Below are 17727 nucleotides of genomic sequence, written 5' to 3' on the forward strand. Positions count from 1 at the left end.
AAGGAATTCTTCCAGCAGACTGCCTTTGGACTCAAACTGCAACTGTTTTCTGTATCTCTAGCCTGTAGGCCTCCCCATTAGATTCTGGGCTCACTAAGTCTCCACAATCCTATGAGTCAATTCCTTAAAATGAATCTCCCTCTGTATATACACACACATCCTGTTGGTTCTGCTTCTGCAGAGAACCCTGACTAACACAGATGCCTTTACTCTGAAGACTAACATGTATATGAGTAGCTCCAGTTCTCCCCTTGTTCATTCTTTTTTATTGGAGAAAGTTCCCCCTTTTGGGGAAACTTGTGACGAAACCTTGAATGGCTGAGACTTGCTAGAGCCCATGAAAACAAGAACGCGTGGAATGCCATGGCAGGTCTCTCTACTTGATTGGGTGACGTGCCTTACAGGCCCACGAGCCATGGAAGCCAGGATGCCACATTGTTCCCGATGTGGAGCCATACGAATTCACTATCAAACACTGGTTTAAAGCAAAGCGAGGGTGCGTTTTGCCTTGTGCATGACGCCGCCTTCCTGGGAAGTACCTCGGTGACTGAGGTGGGGATTGGCAGGATGACTCTGCAGCTCCCATGGCTGGCTGTGCAGGTAGATAGTGTGCCTTAGTGGTGATTATGCGTTGCATCCTTTCCCAGAGATCTGGGCGGCCATGTTCAGCTTTGCTGACACAACTGCAGTGATGGTAGAGGTCCTCACTAATCAGTTTATGTTGGCATTCAAGTAATTCTTGACCGGAGTACCCAGCGTATCGCTCATGATAGGAAAAGTGCAGACTCACTCACTAATGTAAACTAGGCTTCCATCCACCATAGCACCCTAAAAGGCAACAGTAATTAAGAGGGGAGGGCGTCCTTCAAACAGCATTCAGGCAACACCGATCTCCTCCAGTGGACACTTTTCCCACTCAGAGTTGTCAGCGTGTTTAATGATTATGAAGGTATGTGATTCAGCAATTCCTTAATGACAGCCACGGTAATAAAGGGTTGGATCTGGGTCTGTATGTACAGCTTACTCAAATCCATTCTTTCTCTTCATCTAGACAGATGCTATAATAGGAACCATGAAATTGGGCCTTTCAGTCATTCGGGAGTGAAGTGCCTTATAGACAGCCCCATGTACCGCCCCCCCTTAACTTCAAAGCCATCTTCCCTCTAGGCTGGTTCAGGCAATATCTTCTGCGTTCCAGTTTCACCAAAGGAGGGTGACACTGGGCACACAGGTGTAGGTGAATGCAAAAGCTCCCAGGAGATTTGGGTGGAGGAGAGAAGGCGGAGAGGAGATGGGACATCTCCTTTAAAACTTGCTACCCCCTGAGGAATGTAAGTCCTGGGGCCAAATGCTGTTGGGCTGGGAAGGGCTGTAAGAACCCTGCTAGTCATTCTGGTCTGAGCCGGTAGTCTCTGGTTACAGGGCTATTGATGTGATGTCACCACCTTCCGAGATGGTCAGTGACCTCTTTGTGGCTGGGGATAAGTGGAATATTGCCTACCATGTCAGTAAACAAAGGATGTCACAGTCAGCGATTGCAACCACAGCCAACGGGGAGCTGGTGAGCCCTGAGGGAACTCAGGAAGGAAAGAATGCCTGCCATCTAGCCGCCATCAGACTGCTGCCACTCCCTACCATGAGCCCTGAGGAAACTCAGGATGGGAACACACAGGATACTGGCCCCAGATAGCTGAGGTGCATATCAAAGGAATGATTTCAGGGAGCCCAGACTCTTGCATCTTCCCATACACAGAAAAGAGCTAAGTTAAATTCCTTAACTTGGGATATCTGGTTTTCTTTAATTAACAATAATCTTTTGACGTTCCTGACTACCTGCCCTTTGTTGCAAAACTTCTGTATAACCTGGCTCCCCCCTGGCTTCCTGGGAGAAGTTCTCTCAGGGTTACTTGAGATGCTGCCTCCCGGGCTTGAAGTCCTAAACTCTCCCGCCAAAGAAAACATAACTCTCAACTTTTAGGTTGTGAATATTTTTTTAAGTCAACAGATTATTTCTTAGCCTTTCAGGAGTAGGGGGAGGCCTGGACGCAGTGTAATGGACACTTGCCATGTTCCCGTTACAGAGAACGCCCGAGTAGCGGTTAATGTACACAGCATAATGGCATCTCCTCTGCCTTTCCCTCACAAAAGAGGGGTGTGGCGTCTAAATCCATCACTGGGGGATGGAGGCAAATTTTTTTTGGGGGGGGGGCGCTGTGCCACGTGGCTTGCAGGATCTTAGTTCCTTAACCAGGGATTGAACCTGGGCCCGGGGCAGTGAAAACAAGGAGTCCTAACCCCTGGACCGCCAGGGAATTCCCCCAAAGTTTTTATAATGTTTGATTTTTATTTGTGCTTGCAATTTATCGAAGTGGAATGTGGAATTGCTGTCGCCTGATGAAGGAGAGGACAGAAGTACACGTATCATCAGGGGTTGTAAGAAATTTATTAGACAAAAGGGAAGGCAGCTCCCTCTTCCCCATCAGTGGGTGTCTACAGGCCTAAAGGCGCAGAAATGATGAAAGGCGGGGCAGTGGTCGTAGAGGATGCTTTTCTAAGTGACATGTAAATAGACCACGTGATTGTGCTGGAGTGAAGGATGGACACCCGGGAACCCTACTGTTAGGCCTACAGAGTGAAATAGGAATAGCTTTATGGTCCCAGCAAAGGTTCTCAAATGCTGAGGTTAACCAACCCACAACCCACTGCCCCCGGCCCAGGGAGGAGAAAGGGCAGCGGTTCTGGCCTATGCAGATGGGCAGGCAGCTGAGACCGCTGAAGCAGGGGTGAACTTCTGCTGGGACAGAGGGAGGCCTGAAGCTGTGTCATCTCGTCATCAGGTGTCCTTAGTCTCACGTGGACCCCCTGCATCCCTCCTGTGTAGATCTGGTGATGAAACAAAGTGGCAGTGAAACAGGTCACAGCCTAGTCAGCATCCCCCAGTCCCATCCTGGACAGGCTTTGTGGCCCAGCCTGTCTGCCCTTCTGACCTTCATACTTTCTGAACCTCTTCTAAAAGGAGACACAAGACTCATTTTGGTCTGAAGGACGTATGCCTCGAAAAAACCTTCTTTTATTCAAACAACAGTTACAAGTACTTCACTTGGCTTCTGGGTCCCCTCTGCCCATGCTCCAGCCCAAAGTCAACGGATGCAGCACTTGGCTTTTCTGCCGTAGCAGGTGCCTTCAATCCTTTGGAAGAGCGGGCAGGAGGAGAAGTTGCAGGTCCCCCCTTTCTTGACACATATGTAGTGGTCGGACCTCTGGCCGAAACCCGTAAGCAGGTTAACACCTATGAGAAGGGAAAGAGAGCACTTCAGACCCCGGGCTTGCAGCCACAGGGACTTCAGAACACTCGGTGAAAGCAGAACACACAACCCTTTGCAGAGCACGTCACAGGGGTTTCCCTTCCAAGAGCTTTGCACTCAGTTGATCTGTGAGGCTGCTCATGAAATAAGGCATCTAAAGAGACCCCTCCGTCCGAGGTCTATGCCAGCTGTGGCCTAACAGTGGGCAGCCAGAGATGAACAGCAGGGTTCTGAGTGGGCTTTCTCCTGCCCAGGGAGCTTTGGTGTACAGGGAATTCACGTTAGTCCCCAGATAGGTATTCGACCACTTTGTACTGTTGCCATCCTCTGTTTCAGAAATGCAGAAGCATCTTTCGAATTCCAGGAGCATTCCTGAACTTTCCTTTTACTCCTGCGCTGTTTAGTTACATCATTCCCTCCAGCTTGAATCCCTGCCCACCCCCCACCCCCACCCCCATCACCGTGTCTGCTGCAATCTATGATCCTTTAATGTCAGGTTAAAATTATAGCTACTCTATAAAGCTTCCATCATTTTCCCAGTTGGAATTTATTTTGTCTTCCTCCCCGTCACAGAATCTCATAATTTGAAGACCTCTAGACTCGTCTTCCACCGTATCCAGCAGAAAAAGCTGACCTCTGATACCCCTGGCAAGCAGCTATCTAGCCATTGTTTTGTGTCTCTCTGTCGCCAGGTGTTATGGCCTGAAACCCCCCACACACAATGTCCCCCCCCCCCCCGCCATTCATAGTTGAAGCCCTAAGTGCCCGAGGACCTCAGAATGTGACTGTATTTGGAGATGGGGCCTTCAAAGAGTTGATTGCAGTTAAAGGAGGTATATGGGTGATCACTAATCAATAGTGTCCTTATAAGAAGAGGAAATTTGGACACACAAAGGGACATGAGTGATGTGTCAGCACAAAGAGGAAAGGCCATGTGAGGACAGAAGGCGGCCCTCTGTCAGCAGAGGAGGGAGGCGTCAGGAGAAACCAAACCAACACCTTGATCTTGAACTTTTACCGCCCAGAACTACGAGAAACGAGCGTCTGTTGTTTACGCCGCCCACCCTGGAGCAGACACCCTGGGAGACAGGCTTCTAATCTCTGCTGGACACTTGGTTTTCATACTGATGGAAACTGTCCTCTCAGTAACTTCCAGCTAGTGGCGCTTTTCCTGCTTTATACAGACAAGTCTAATCACTCTTTCAGAAGGCTGTCCCATTTTCAGTCATTCTGCTGCCTTAAAAATCTTCTTTTTCTCATTTTTCTCAGTGTCTAGTTTCCAGACACTTCACAACCCTGTTCATTCTCCTCTGGATGTGTTCAGTTCATGGATAGACTTCCTTAAGTTTGAGGCCTGGAATAAACACAAAATACTTTAGACGTGTCCCGTCTACCAAGAGCAAAAAGAGGCTTCATCTCATTTTGTTCACTACAGAGCTGTGCCGTGCAATGTGGTGGCCACCAGCTACGTGTGGTGACATATTTTAATTAATCGAAACTACATCACCCACATTGCAAGTGCTTGATGGCCGCGTGTGGCTAGTGGTTACTGCACTGGACCATGCAGCGGTAGAATATTTCCATCATCACAGAACATCTCATTGGACTGTGTTGCCATGGAGATGGAAGGGCACTGAGAGACACGCTGGTCCCACCGTCTGAGGGAAGCATCTTAGGCCAAGGCCACACAGTTGCTCACACAAAACACAGTCTCCTGATCTCCAGCCTGTATTCTTTCTATACATTGTATTGGTTCCTGCCAAGGCTGTTCAAGAGGGTTCCAGGTTTTAAAAGCCTCACCACAATATCGACCTCCAGTAAGATCATAGTCAACTAGACTCTCTAAATCTCCAGTTCCAGCTTTTGTTGCTCTTCATTGGAAGATGTCAGAGCTGGAAAGATACTCAGTCGAACCCCTGCTGCAAGATTGAATCCTTCCTTCAGTACGTCCTCCAAGTGATCGTTATTAGGAAGATGGATCAAGCTAATGAATGTGAAAGCCCTTTGAAATCAGAAGGTCTACACTTTCTCTTTCTTGTTGTTGTTGGTATGTGTGTGTGTGTGTGTGTGTGTGTATTTATACCAACATTTAAATATATGTATATTTAATGTTATATTTACCCTTCCTTTTGTTGGATAAACAGAGGAGACCCAAATACAACCAACTGTGGCTTTTTAGAGCCCAGATGGACCTCAGAGCTCAACTACTTCCACCTCTCTGTGATTCTCTCCCTAGATGAAGACGCTGAGGTCTGGCGATGCCCCCCAGGGCATGCAGTTGGCCACAGGCAGAGCCAGGACCAGAGGTAGATCCCATGACCCTCACCAGTTCTCACTCCACCTCTCTGCTAGTGAATTATGGTGTCACCATACTCAGCGGGAACTCATTTCTGGCATTATCTTTGAGGATCTAGTACATTATAGGACCCCAAAGAAATAGCAACATATTTAATGTCAGGTTACTTTGGTTACATTCCTTGTTCTAGAATGAATTTGTGTGATTTTTAGCAAAGCACTCAAACTTTCTGAGCCCCAGCTTCTCAAATTTAAAACTGGGGAGACTAGATTATGTGATCTCATCCATTTCTAAGATTCTGAAGCTGGTCATCTTTCCTTTGGTGGGGAACTAACACGTTTATGGTTGCATTTAATCCTCCAAGGAATGTATCACTTTTTCCTAACTTACAGACAGGGAAACTGAGGCCCAGGGAGATTCAATGTTCCCATAATCTAATCAGCCAATGATTATATTATCTTAATAGATGCAGAAAGATATTGGAAAAAAAATCAACATTGATTCATGATTAAAAAAAAAAAAAGCTCCTAGCAAATAAGAAACTGGAGGAAACTTCCCTAATCTGATAAAGAGTACCTACAGAAGCCTACAACATACAGTACACTTAATGGTCAAGTATTGAAAACATTCCATGAGATTGGCAATCAGACCAGCATAACTGCTGTTGTCATTACCATTCCTCATTATACTTGAAGTACTGGCCAGGGGGATAAGATAAAAAAAAAAAAAAAAAAAAGGTACAAGGGTTGGAAAGGAAGAAATAAAATTGTCTCTATTTGCAGACATTATGATTATATGTAGGCAATCCAAAAGGAATGAACAGGCAAATTTAGCAAATTTGCTGAGATCAACATACAAAAAAGAAAAAATGAATTTTATTTCTGTATATTAGCAACCAACAGAAAAAAGGAGATAAAATAAAAACACCATATAGAAGTGCATAAGATATGCCTAGTTATAAATCTAAGAAATTATGTGCAATACCTCTATCTATAAAGAATACAGTATTTTTTTGAATTTACAGAGGCCCTAAATAAGTAGAAATACTGTTTAAGCATTGGAGGATTAATTATTTTTAAAATGTTAATTTTCCCCAAAGTAAGCTGCAGATTTAACCCAATACCATAAAATCCCAAGAGATTTCTTTCAGTGAAACTTGATGAGCTGATTCTAAAACATATATGGAAATTCCAAGGACCAAGAATAGCCAAGACACTCATAGGAAAGAAGGCGGGAGAATTTGCTTTACTGGATTTTGAGACTAATTACAGAGCCACTGTAATTAGACAGTGTGGTGAGGATACAAGGGCAGACAAATACAGAAGCAGGACAGCAGAAAGCGATACATGCGTATATGGAGAGTTGAAGTAGAACAGCTGTGGCTTCGCAGAACAGTGGAGAAAAATGGTCTTCTCAGTGGTTGGTTCTGGGACAATTGGATACTCATAGTGGAAAAAAAAAACCCTTTACTCTTAGCTCGGACCATACGTGCACACTAAAAACCACTGCCAGATGGTTATAAGCCTAAATGTAAAAGGAAAAACAGTAAAAGCCCCCAGAAAACGGCACTGAACACTTTCTTCGTGCCTTTGGGGTAAAAAAAGATTTCTTAAGGTACAAAAGCGCTAACCCTAAAGGAAAAGATATGACACGTTTAACCACATTAAAATAATGTGGAAAACCTCTGCTTAAGGAAAGTTTCCATTCAGAGAGTGAAAAATTAAGGCACAAGGTAGGAGAAGATATTTCTAATACTTACAACCAACAAAGAGCTTCTATGCAGAATATATAAAGAGCTACGACAAATCATTAAGAAAAGACAGATAATCTGATAGAACATATGGGCAGAAGACACACAGGTACTTCACCAAAGATATCCAAGTGGTCAGTAATTATACACAGAAGTACTCAACTTATTATGTATCAGGGAAATGCAAATTAAATCGCCAATGCTATGCCACTCCCCTCACCAGATGGCTAAAATTTTAAAATGATTGGCATTATCAAGTGTTGACACAGATATGGAAGAACAGGCATTTTCATTCATTGGTTGTAGGAGCGTAAGTTGATACATACGCTTTTGGAGAACAGTTTGGCATTATTCATTAAAATTCAGTAGTGTAAGCACATGCTACGACCCAGCAATGCCACCACCTCTTGACACGTAGTCAGTTGAAACGTATGCACAAACCAAGCTATATTATTCGTCATGAATGCTAACATGGTAAAACTATAAGAAATACGGGAGGTTATGACCATAAAAGTCAAGTGATGATTGCTTTTGGGGGAAGGAGGGATTTGCGACTGAGAAGCCTGGAGGAGAGGCTCTTAGGTGCTGGCCAAGTTCTAGTTCTTAGCTCACACTGTGGTTACAGGAGTACTTGTTTTATAATAATTCATTAAATTATACATTCGAGTTTTATGTGCTTTTCTGGATACATGTTATATTTTACAATCAAAAATTAAAACAATAAGAGTTGCTTTTGAAAAGGTCTTCCGTGTATTCCTAGCACTGTGGGCCTCCTGTGCTATGTGCTGTGTACACCCTCTCCCATCATGCCTTGGTCCGTTTCCGTCCACTCCCCGGGCATGCAAGCTCCTTGGATACCTCACAGCCCCGCTCTTCTCCTCCCCTTTCCCAAGAATGATAGTACGTCTCTAGACTTGCGCTCATTCTTATCTTGGTCCTTATTCAGCTGGTCTGAGAAATACAGTCCAACACATCATGTGACGGCCTCTGCAGCGCCACGAACCAGAGGAACATGGAAAAGAGGGAGCGCGCTTATAGGTAAGAATGAAGGATGAGGAGGGGTGAAGGGAGCAGGCCTGTTAGGAAAGCAGGCTTGTACCAGCTTCTATGCTTGCAGCGAAAAGAGAGACTCTCAAATACTACACAGTTATTAGGCCAATTATAGCTGGACTCTCAATAATCCCACCCAAGTGCAACTACAACACCAACTGTTTTTTAAGTCAACTGTAATAATAGGTGTTGGCTGAATGAAGGGCTGTTGTGATTAAGTAGCAGGAAATTAACTAGAAAATAAGTGCCAATGGGTCAGTCCCAGAAGAAAATGAGAGGAAGAACGGTCATGGCAGTGAACACAGGAGAGGCTTGACTGTTACAGAGTCATCAGGAAATAAATCTGCCTGAGGGGCATGGACAGCTGTCAGTGCTGCCGAGACGGGACACAGCCTGTGCAGGTCAGATGGTGGAGGTTCAAGGAAAAGGGCAGGTGAAAAAGTCTACAGAGAAGAAGATACATTGGAAACATGGGGGGGATCTTTGGACTTTATATAAAAGAGCCACGAAAATAAAATTTCTTAAAGAGCCTTTCAGAGGGACAGGAGCGGGGAGCTCTGAGATTGGGAGTGTGGTCCTCAGGCCACGGGCAGTGGACCCTGTTCCCCGGCCCTCTCCTCTGAAGTTGGATTGACAGTATACAGTTGGAGGTGCAAGTGAAGTTTTGGAACAATGTCAGAAGGGAAAATTGGGCAGCTTTTGACTGAAATATAAATTTCTTGTCCTAAAAGACCACCAGGCTAAAGCGGAGTGAAGTGCCGAAATGACAAGGGTTTTGGAGAAGAAGAGGCCTGAGCTCTACCCCTGCCGGGACCCCTACCCCCTGCCCTGGAGGACTGCACCACATAAGCAGCAGAAAAGCACAGGCGTGGAGAAAGTCAGGAGCCAGAACAGGGTTGACGGCACCCGTGGATCTGAGATGTGACAGGAGCAGACACAGACACAGGTCTGAGGATCCATAGGGTGCAATCCAGATTTGCCGGCGCTGGCCGTGGAGTCCCACACCTGTGGTGATGCATACAGGGACTTGTCCGTGGGAAGCGACGTGAGACAGGTCGTCTCGGAATGTGGGCCTGGGCCAGTCAGCTGGGCTCTTTCCCCAGTCAGGACAAGGTGGCTGGTTGGCAGTGTGCCAGGGGAAGGGCTGCCCACGAGTGAGTGGGTTCCCTCCCATTGCGGACATTACAATAGAGGTCGCTTGTCCACTTAGGAGACGTGCTGGTGGCTCAGGCGGTCAGTGGAGGCCAGAGAGGGTCGGACTTCACCTCTGTGGATCTTTTCAAGATATCTGGGGAAGAAATCAAATATATACAAGCCACTCCTGCAAAACAAATAATAGAACTGCAAACCAAGTGAAAACTCAGGGCCCCTCTTCCACAGACGGGTCACCCATGACGTCCCTGTTCCTAGAAACGCTTGCCGGCCACTGATAACCAGCAGTGCCTCCTATGAAGGTCATGAAAGCTTTAAGTCACTTCCATCTAGATTATCCTTAGGATAAATTGATTTGCTGGTGACATATCCAGAGGTCTTTGGGAGGTGTGGGAAAAGAATATAGGAGTTCGAGTCAGAGCTGAATTCGAGTCCTTGGTATTCGCGGGCTGAGTATTTGAAAAGTCAGCCTCTCTGAGATTCCCTGCAAAACCCATCTCTAAGGTGGGGATAAGAGTCGTCCCTGCATGACGGATGCAGATGCTGGGGACACTTAGATGTTTTCGGAGTTGCTCGTGGCACTATGAAGCACCACAGCCGGTGCCGTGTGACCAGCGTTTCTGAGGATGACTCTGTTTCCCCCGCATTGCTAATCGGGTGCCACTGTCGGGTCTGCTTCGTAGGAATCAGGGGCTTGTGTCTGAGGCACCGGGGAGCGTGTTTCTCCGGACGGGATCCGCGGCCGTAGCAGGCACATTCCTGGTGCTGTTGCCAGAGTTCTGCGAGGTGGAAGGAATTCGGGCCAGCAGGTCTGAGGGACACACTTTGCGACACTCAGGTGTGAGCAGGGCCAGGTGGAGATCCAGGGTCACAGGACGTCGGGCTGGGACTTGTTTTGCCTCATCCGTCACTTTAAAGGTGAGGAAACAGAGGCCCAGACTCCCGGGGATGCACGCGGTATGCGTGTCCGGAGGGAAAGGAAAGAAGAGGGCTGCGGATTGGGCCATGACTATCAGCGGCATTAATTCTGGTTAACTTGCTGGTCACCTGGCAACAGCACAGCTGTGGGCCCTGTTTACAGGAAGACCGTCCTCACTGTCCCCCTGTATCTACTGTCCTCTCCTCTGATCAGCCTTCATGCGGCAGCAAACCAGTCTCTTTTTTAAAATAATTAATTAATTTATTTATTTTCGGCTGCATTGGGTCTTCGTTGCTGTGCGCGGGCTTTCTCTAGTTGCGGCGAGCGGGGCTACTCTTCATTGCGGTGCGTGGGCTTCTTACTGTGGTGGCTTCTCTTCTTGTGGAGCACGGGCTGTAGGTGCACAGGCTCAGTAGCTGTGGCATGCAGGCTCAGTAGTTGTGGCTCGTGGGCTCTAGAGTGCAGGCTCAGTAGTTGTGGCTCACGGGCTCTGGAGCACAGGCTCAGTAGTTGTGGCGCACAGGCTTAGTTGCTCTGTGACATGTGGGATCTTCCCGGACCAGGGCTCAAACCCGTATCCCCTGCATGGGCAGGCGGATTCTTAACCACCAGGGAAGCCCAGCAAACTGGTCTCTTAAAGAAGCCGTTTCTGATTCTGTCACTCGTGGGTTTAAAACCCCCTGGGGCTCACTCGCACCCAGATGCGTTTCCTGCTGCCTCAGCCCTCACTGGATCTGCCCCCACATCACCATCCTGGCTCTTCTCTGCTCCCTGGCACGCTCTGTGCCTTGAGCGGCCTGCAGTGTTGCAGCTGAGGGCCTGGGAGTCCCTGCTCTGCTACCAGTCATGTGACTTCATTATTGTTATTTGCCCAGAAAATGGGAATAATGATTCTTCCTCCCCCACGGGGCCACTGGGAGGACTAAACTAAAAGCGAGAGCTATGGTTTTCTATTTCTCTTCATCTCTAGGCTTTCACACCAGCTATCCCTTCCGTCTGCTTTGTCCTTGACTTCTCTCCTTTCACTGGTTTAGTTAATTCAGGGCTGCAAATCCAGCTGCCCACTGCAGCCAGGCGGGTAACACAAATCTGTGAAGTGTGCTGAGGTGAGGCATTAGGGACCAGTGGGGTCTGCAGTGACATGGGGAGGGAGGCTCATCTGGAGGCACAGCCACTGTTTAGTTGCAGCTCACTGTTGCCATGTAGGAATGTTGCCACATCTTTTGTGTTTTTAAGACAAGATAACACTTACACAGTGCAGTATTTAAACTGGATAACCAACAAGGACCTACTCTGTAGTACAGGGAACTCTGCTCAATATTAGGTAACAACCTAAATGGGAAAAGAATTTGAAAAAGAATAGATACATGTATATGTATAACTGAATCACCTTGCTGTACACCTGAAACTAACACAACATTGTTAATCAACTATATTCCAATATAAAATTAAAAGTTTTAAAACTTTTTTAAATTTTAAAAAAGAGAAGATAAAAATCAGATTTTCTTTTCTTTCTTTTCTTTTTTTTTTTTTTTTTTGGTGGCATATCCTGACTTTTAAATGTTGGGAGGAAATTAAAAGAAATATTTTTTTGGAAGTATCATGAACACCAAAATGACTTACAATTTTCCGTCCCTGAGCTTCCTCAAGAACAGGTCAGCTCTCACTGTCACGTGTTCTCCTAGCGTCCTGCACTTAACAGCATTTCACAACACGGTTGCCATTAGTTAAGTAATTATGGAATCGGTTTTCTCGTCCCGCTCTGTTTCTGGAATGTGTAGAGATGAGACCCAGGGCTGTGTTTCCTGGCGCATCCCCTGTTCCTGGGCAACACCTGCCCACAGCAGCTCTTAACCAAACACTCCTTGAATCAGTGAGGGAACAACGTCAACCTGTCTTGATTCCTCAGCACCTCGGCTGGGGTCCCATCCCGCTGATGCAGGGACCTGGGTCGCCTTGTCATTGTGACATCGTTCTGCATTCACAGAAAGACCACTTGAATAAGATACAAGTGGGCAACGCGTATTTTTTTTTTTTTTTTCTGACCGAGATGAAAACTGCTAAAGAGAACGTCAAGTCTTAGGATCTCCTGTAGTGACCACAGAACACTGGTTCCCCCGGGTCACGTGGGCCTCGATTTCCCCACCTGTGAAATGACCAGGTCTAAGGGCTCTTCCAGAAAAGGAGTGAACTGACCCGCGCGGGGTCTCAGCGTTGCTGAGCAGCCCCCGCTCCCTCCCTGCAATGACCCCGCAACTGTGCGGCCCACGGGCAGGGTGGGTATGGCAGGGGCAGCTGCAGCAGCTGTGACAACCCCTGCACAGCAGTGAGGACGCAATGACCAGAAGCACAACCGGTGCCTGAGGGTAAAGCAGAGACGAGGTGAGAGCTGCCTGCGCTGTGGCCCCGGGGCACTCAGGCTGGGGGCACCTGTGTGTTCCAACGCGGAAGACACTTGGGGCTCTTTCCACCCAGATAACAGCATCCAGACAGCACGACATCCCCCAGAAAACACTCGTGTCGAGTTTGCCCTTGCCTGTGGCCCTCTTTTAAGATGCAAACGTCTTGGGACAGTAGAGGCACTGCAGAGGTGGTGCTTGCCGTGCAAGGACCTCAGCCGCTCGCAGCCTCCCAGCTCGAGCTGGGAGGTGGAGGGTGGGTGCTAATCTTGCCTTTCTAGAAGACGAGCTGGGGTCAGCAACTGGTCCTGAGGGCCCCGGTCCCCATCCTGGGAATCCATTCACTGATAGTTCTGTCCAGACCGGGCCTGCCTGTCGTCGGAGGACAGCGTCTTAGCTGATCCCGCGTGCACTAAGGGCTGCACGATGTTAGCTGATAATTCACGAGTGATTAGTAAGTTTATCTGCTCCTGCACATACCCTTGGAGACACTTTCATTTTCTGAACTCTGCATGAGATGCTCGTAATCACATTTACGTGTCATAGACTGAAAAGAGCTCTTCACGTTAACAGAGTGACTTTCAAACATTTTGAGTGTACCTGAGCTGCAGTAAGAGATTTTGCACGGCTACTCAGTACGAACACACATGCAATGAGATGAGTGTGATAAAACAGAGGAGACGCTGACTGCGTGGCATGCACTGGTATTTTCTATTCTTTTGAGAAAACAAGGTTGCAACTCACTAAATTAATTTCTCCACCTCTGTTATGCATTCCACCTGGAAACCTTAAAACTCTGCATTGGAATACCTCTGAACCCAGTTGTCCGAGGGGAACACTGAGGCACCCCTGGAGCAAATTAGGCACGTCTGCACACTAAAATGATGGCCTGGAGAAAAGCACAAGTGGGTCTTTCAGAGAATTCCAGAGCTCTAACACTTTTAGAGCCACCTGCCACAGCGCGCTCAACTCGCAGATGCGGAAACTAAAACCCAGAATGTGAGACTCGCTCAAGATCACTTAGTGAGTGAGCGACGGAGCTGGGGTAAAATGTATCCCGATTCACCTTCTCTTACGTCAGGGGCACTGCTGCCTTGACCCAGGGGAGCTGGGCCTGACACAGAGCTCCCCCGCTCTGCACTGGGGAATGGCCCACCCTGGAGGATGTGAACCGATTTCTCAAGGAAGGTGGATCTCTGACTGCCTGCACACAGGTGAGTCAAGGATTCCAGCTGAGCTGGTCTTGTGGGCGGGGCGGGAAGCATCTGCTTGCAGCAGGGCACCTGGGAGAGCCCACCCCGGGACCTGGAGAGAGATGGCGTGGCAGCCTGCACCTCTGGGCTGCCTCGGACCCTGACCTCTCAGGGTGAGGAGACGTTCTGCAGATGGAATAGGTGATCCCCTTCCCCATAGGATACTTTCAGGATGCCCGAGACAAAGACAGGGCTGGGAGGTGCTGGGAGCTGTCTGGCGCAGGCCTCCCATCCCTGCCAAGTGCAGAGGGAAGGGCGCCCTAAGGGACAGACAGAGAGATGGGAGTCTGGCCCTCCTGCAGCTCAGCTGCCCTCAGGCACCTGGGAGAATCGGCCTGGGGATGCTCCAGGCAGGCGCGCTTGCCCCTAGCGGCCGGGATGGCCCAGACCCTGCAGGCTCGGTAGGCTTCTGCCCACGGCCTTCTGCCCCCAGCAGGCCGCTCAGCCTCGAGGATGCCTTCCTGCTGATCTGTCCTGGGGACACAGAGGCCGCTGTTCTTAGACTTAGCCCCAAGTCCCAGCCCCGGGGCGGGCGCTGCAGCAGGTCCCCAGCTCACCTGTGGCCAGCTGCGAAAAGAGGAGGCCGAGAGTCAGCAGCAGCAGGTAGAGGACCCTCATGGTGGTGGCAGGTGGCCCGGATCCCCGGGGAGGGCAGAGGCTTCTTGGAGGCTGAACTCTCAGAGGCTTCCAGCGGCTGCAGTGTCATTGTATTTATAGGGCTAGAGGATTGCACAATCGCACAGACTGATGTGAAGGGTGGTGTCGCAATCCTCACAGTGAAATGCGAAGAAATAACCCTTCACGGCAAGCCCTGAGTCAGCCGGGAGTCACGTGGACACACTTTTCTCTCTCTGGCTGCAGCTGGACCCAGCTCTCGGCCTGCAGGCGTGGAGGCAGTCCTCCGGTTCTGTTTTGAGTCTCAGCTGGGCAGTTCAGCTGCCGTTCCCAGAACAGGAGCTCCTGCTAGAACCCCTGTCGCTGGGATGGCTCAGGGAGCCCCGAGAGGCGGCGCGGGGACGCACTGAGCCTCGTGGCTGCCCGGCTGCCATCCGGTGTCAGGCCCTTTAGCTGATGAGACCCCAGACTTCACCCTCTTCCCTTATAAAAGCCGAGCCCGTTCTTTTAACCTATAGGGATGGAATTTTCATCAGGCCCAAGGTTGACTAATACTAGCCTTTTGAGCTTCTGTTGTTTTTAAAATTAAGATATCTCTGAAATCCTTTTTAATCTATGGGCCTCTTTTATCACTGAAATTAATTTTTTTTTATCAAGACAATTTTTTAGGGCAGTTTTAAGTGCACAGCGAAATTGAGGGGAAGGTACAGAGAGGTCCCATATACCCCCAGCCCTGCCCATGCACAGACTCCCCCGCTATCTACAGCCCTCACCAGATGGCATGTGTGTTACAGTAATGAACCTCCGCTGACACGTCGCTGTCACCCAAAGTCTGGAGTTGACATTCGGGTTCACTCTTGGTGTTATACATCCTATGGGTTTGGACAAATGGATAGTGACATGTAGCCATCATTATAGCGTCCTACAGAATAGCTTCGCTGGCCTAAAAATCCTCCGTGCTGTCTCTTTATTCCTCCCGTGTGCGCTCAACTGCTGACAACCACTGATCCTTTTACCGTCTCTACTGTTTTGCCTTTTCCAGAGCGTCATATAGTTGGAATCACACAGTATGTAGCCTTTTCAGATTGGCTTCCTTCACATAAACATATGCATTTACATTTCCTCGAGGTCTTTTCATGGCTCGATAACTCATTTCTTTTACTATTCCATTGTAGATGTAATATAGTTTATTTATCAAGTCACCTACTTAGGGACATCTTGGTGGCTTCCAAGTTTGGGCAGTTATGAATCCAGCTGCTATAAACATTTGGGTGCAAGTTTTTGTCTGGGCATAAGTTTTCGGTTCCTTTGGATAAATACCAAGGAGTGCGATGGCTAGATCATATGGTCAGGGTATGTTTAGTTTTGTAAGAAACTGTCTTGTCTTTCGAAATGGCTGCACCATTTTGCATTCTCAGCAGCAGTGACCAGAGTTCCTGTTGTTCGACATCCTCACTGGCAATTTTTTTTTTTTTTTTTTTTGCGGTACGCCGGCCTCTCACTGTTGTGGCCTCTCCCGTTGCGGAGCACAGGCTCCGGACGCGCAGGCTCAGCGGCCATGGCTCACGGGCCCAGCCGCTCCGCAGCATGTGGGATCTTCCCGGACCGGCGCACGAACCCGTGTCCCCTGCATCGGCAGGCGGACTCTCAACCACTGCGCCACCAGGGAAGCCCCTCACTGGCATTTGGTGTTGTCTGTGGTCTGTACCTTGGCCATTCAAAAACATGTGTAGTGGTATCTCATTGTTCTAATCTGCATTTCCCTGATGACGTATGAAATGGAGCATCTTTTCATATCCAGCCTTTCTTTCTCCCAAGAAATGTGTTTCCAGGAAGCTTCCAACTGTGGCTTCTCCCAGAAGGCGAATCCCTAATGTGGCCCCTTGGAGTCAGGAGGCCCGGGGTCCAGACTGGGCTGAGTCTTCCTGAGCTGCCTGGATTGAAACTTATTCTTTCAACTGTCAAACTGGGATGTTGTGTTAGCTAATCTCTAAGCAGCTCTGAAGTTCTCATCAATTCTAAAGATTTAAAAATATTTTCTTTATCGTTAATTTTCATTGTAATTCTGTCGGCAGCTTTCCTGATGTCTCTGTCAGGGTTCTTATTTGCAGGCACGAGAAGCAGCTCTGGCTGACTGAGCAAGAGAGGAGTTTGTTAAGAGGATGTGGGACAGGGCTTCCCTGGTGGCGCAGTGGTTGAGAGTCCGCCTGCCGATGCAGGGGACACGGGTTCGTGCCCCGGTCCGGGAAGATCCCACGTGCCGCGGAGCGGCTGGGCCCGTGAGCCATGGCCGCCGAGCCTGCGCCTCCGGAGCCTGTGCTCCGCAACGGGAGAGGCCACAGCAGTGAGAGGCCCGCGTACCACACACACACAAAAAAAGAGGATATGGGGTAGCTCACAGAATCACTGGGTGCCTGAAGAACCTGGCTTATAAGCTCTGCTTCCAGAAACAGTGTCCAGCCTCCTGTGAGGGACTGGTCCGAGGAGGACACTGTCGTGCAGCCACTGCGCGTGAGACAGAGGAGCTTGACTTTGCAGCTGCTGCTGCCGCGAGCAGAGCGCCTGTACCGCGACGCCACGCGCCTTGCGGACACTTCCACTGCACCCCTACCAGTGAGAGACAGAGGCGGAGGGAGGGAGGGAGGCTGGGGGGAGAGAAACAGAGAGAGACAGAGACAGAAAGAAAAGGAAAGAGAAAAAGAGAGATCAAGGCAGAGAGAAATGGAGAAAGTTAGAGGGAACTAAAAAGAGAGAGAAATAACAAGAGATAACAAAGACAGAGGCAGAGAAATAAAATGAGAGAAATAAAGAAATAGAGAAGCACACGTACAGAGACAGAGAGAAGGAAGCGCAGGATCAGGTCTCCTCTTCCCCTCCCTTTTCACCTTGAGCCCCACCTTTGACGCCACTGTACCACCTGCCTGGGTCTGAGTCCCACTTGCCGGGTCTGCTTGGCAGAACCTTGGGCATAGGACCAGCCGCAGGAGA

The 17727-nt window shown here is 48.7% G+C and overlaps 1 protein-coding gene across 2 annotated transcripts; it reads right to left on the reverse strand.

The window, feature by feature from the left end:
* Window positions 1-3046: 3046 nt before the first annotated feature.
* On the reverse strand, window positions 3047-14809 carry DEFB1 (defensin beta 1). 2 transcript variants are annotated; one of them, XM_032618465.1, is made up of 3 exons: window positions 14682-14789; window positions 9407-9689; window positions 3047-3289 (listed from the first exon to the last, which is right to left on the reverse strand). In XM_032618465.1, exons 2-3 carry the CDS (start codon window positions 9582-9584, stop codon window positions 3141-3143), a joined length of 327 nt encoding a protein of 108 aa, XP_032474356.1. In that variant the 5' UTR covers window positions 9585-9689; window positions 14682-14789; the 3' UTR covers window positions 3047-3140. The 2 variants fall into 2 exon arrangements, with proteins under 2 accessions (XP_032474356.1, XP_032474357.1); XM_032618466.1 differs by lacking the exon at window positions 9407-9689 and having other exon boundaries at window positions 14682-14809.
* Window positions 14810-17727: the final 2918 nt, after the last annotated feature.

This window comes from Phocoena sinus, chromosome 21 (assembly GCF_008692025.1).
Source record: "Phocoena sinus isolate mPhoSin1 chromosome 21, mPhoSin1.pri, whole genome shotgun sequence".
Taxonomy (NCBI): Eukaryota; Metazoa; Chordata; class Mammalia; order Artiodactyla; family Phocoenidae; genus Phocoena; species Phocoena sinus.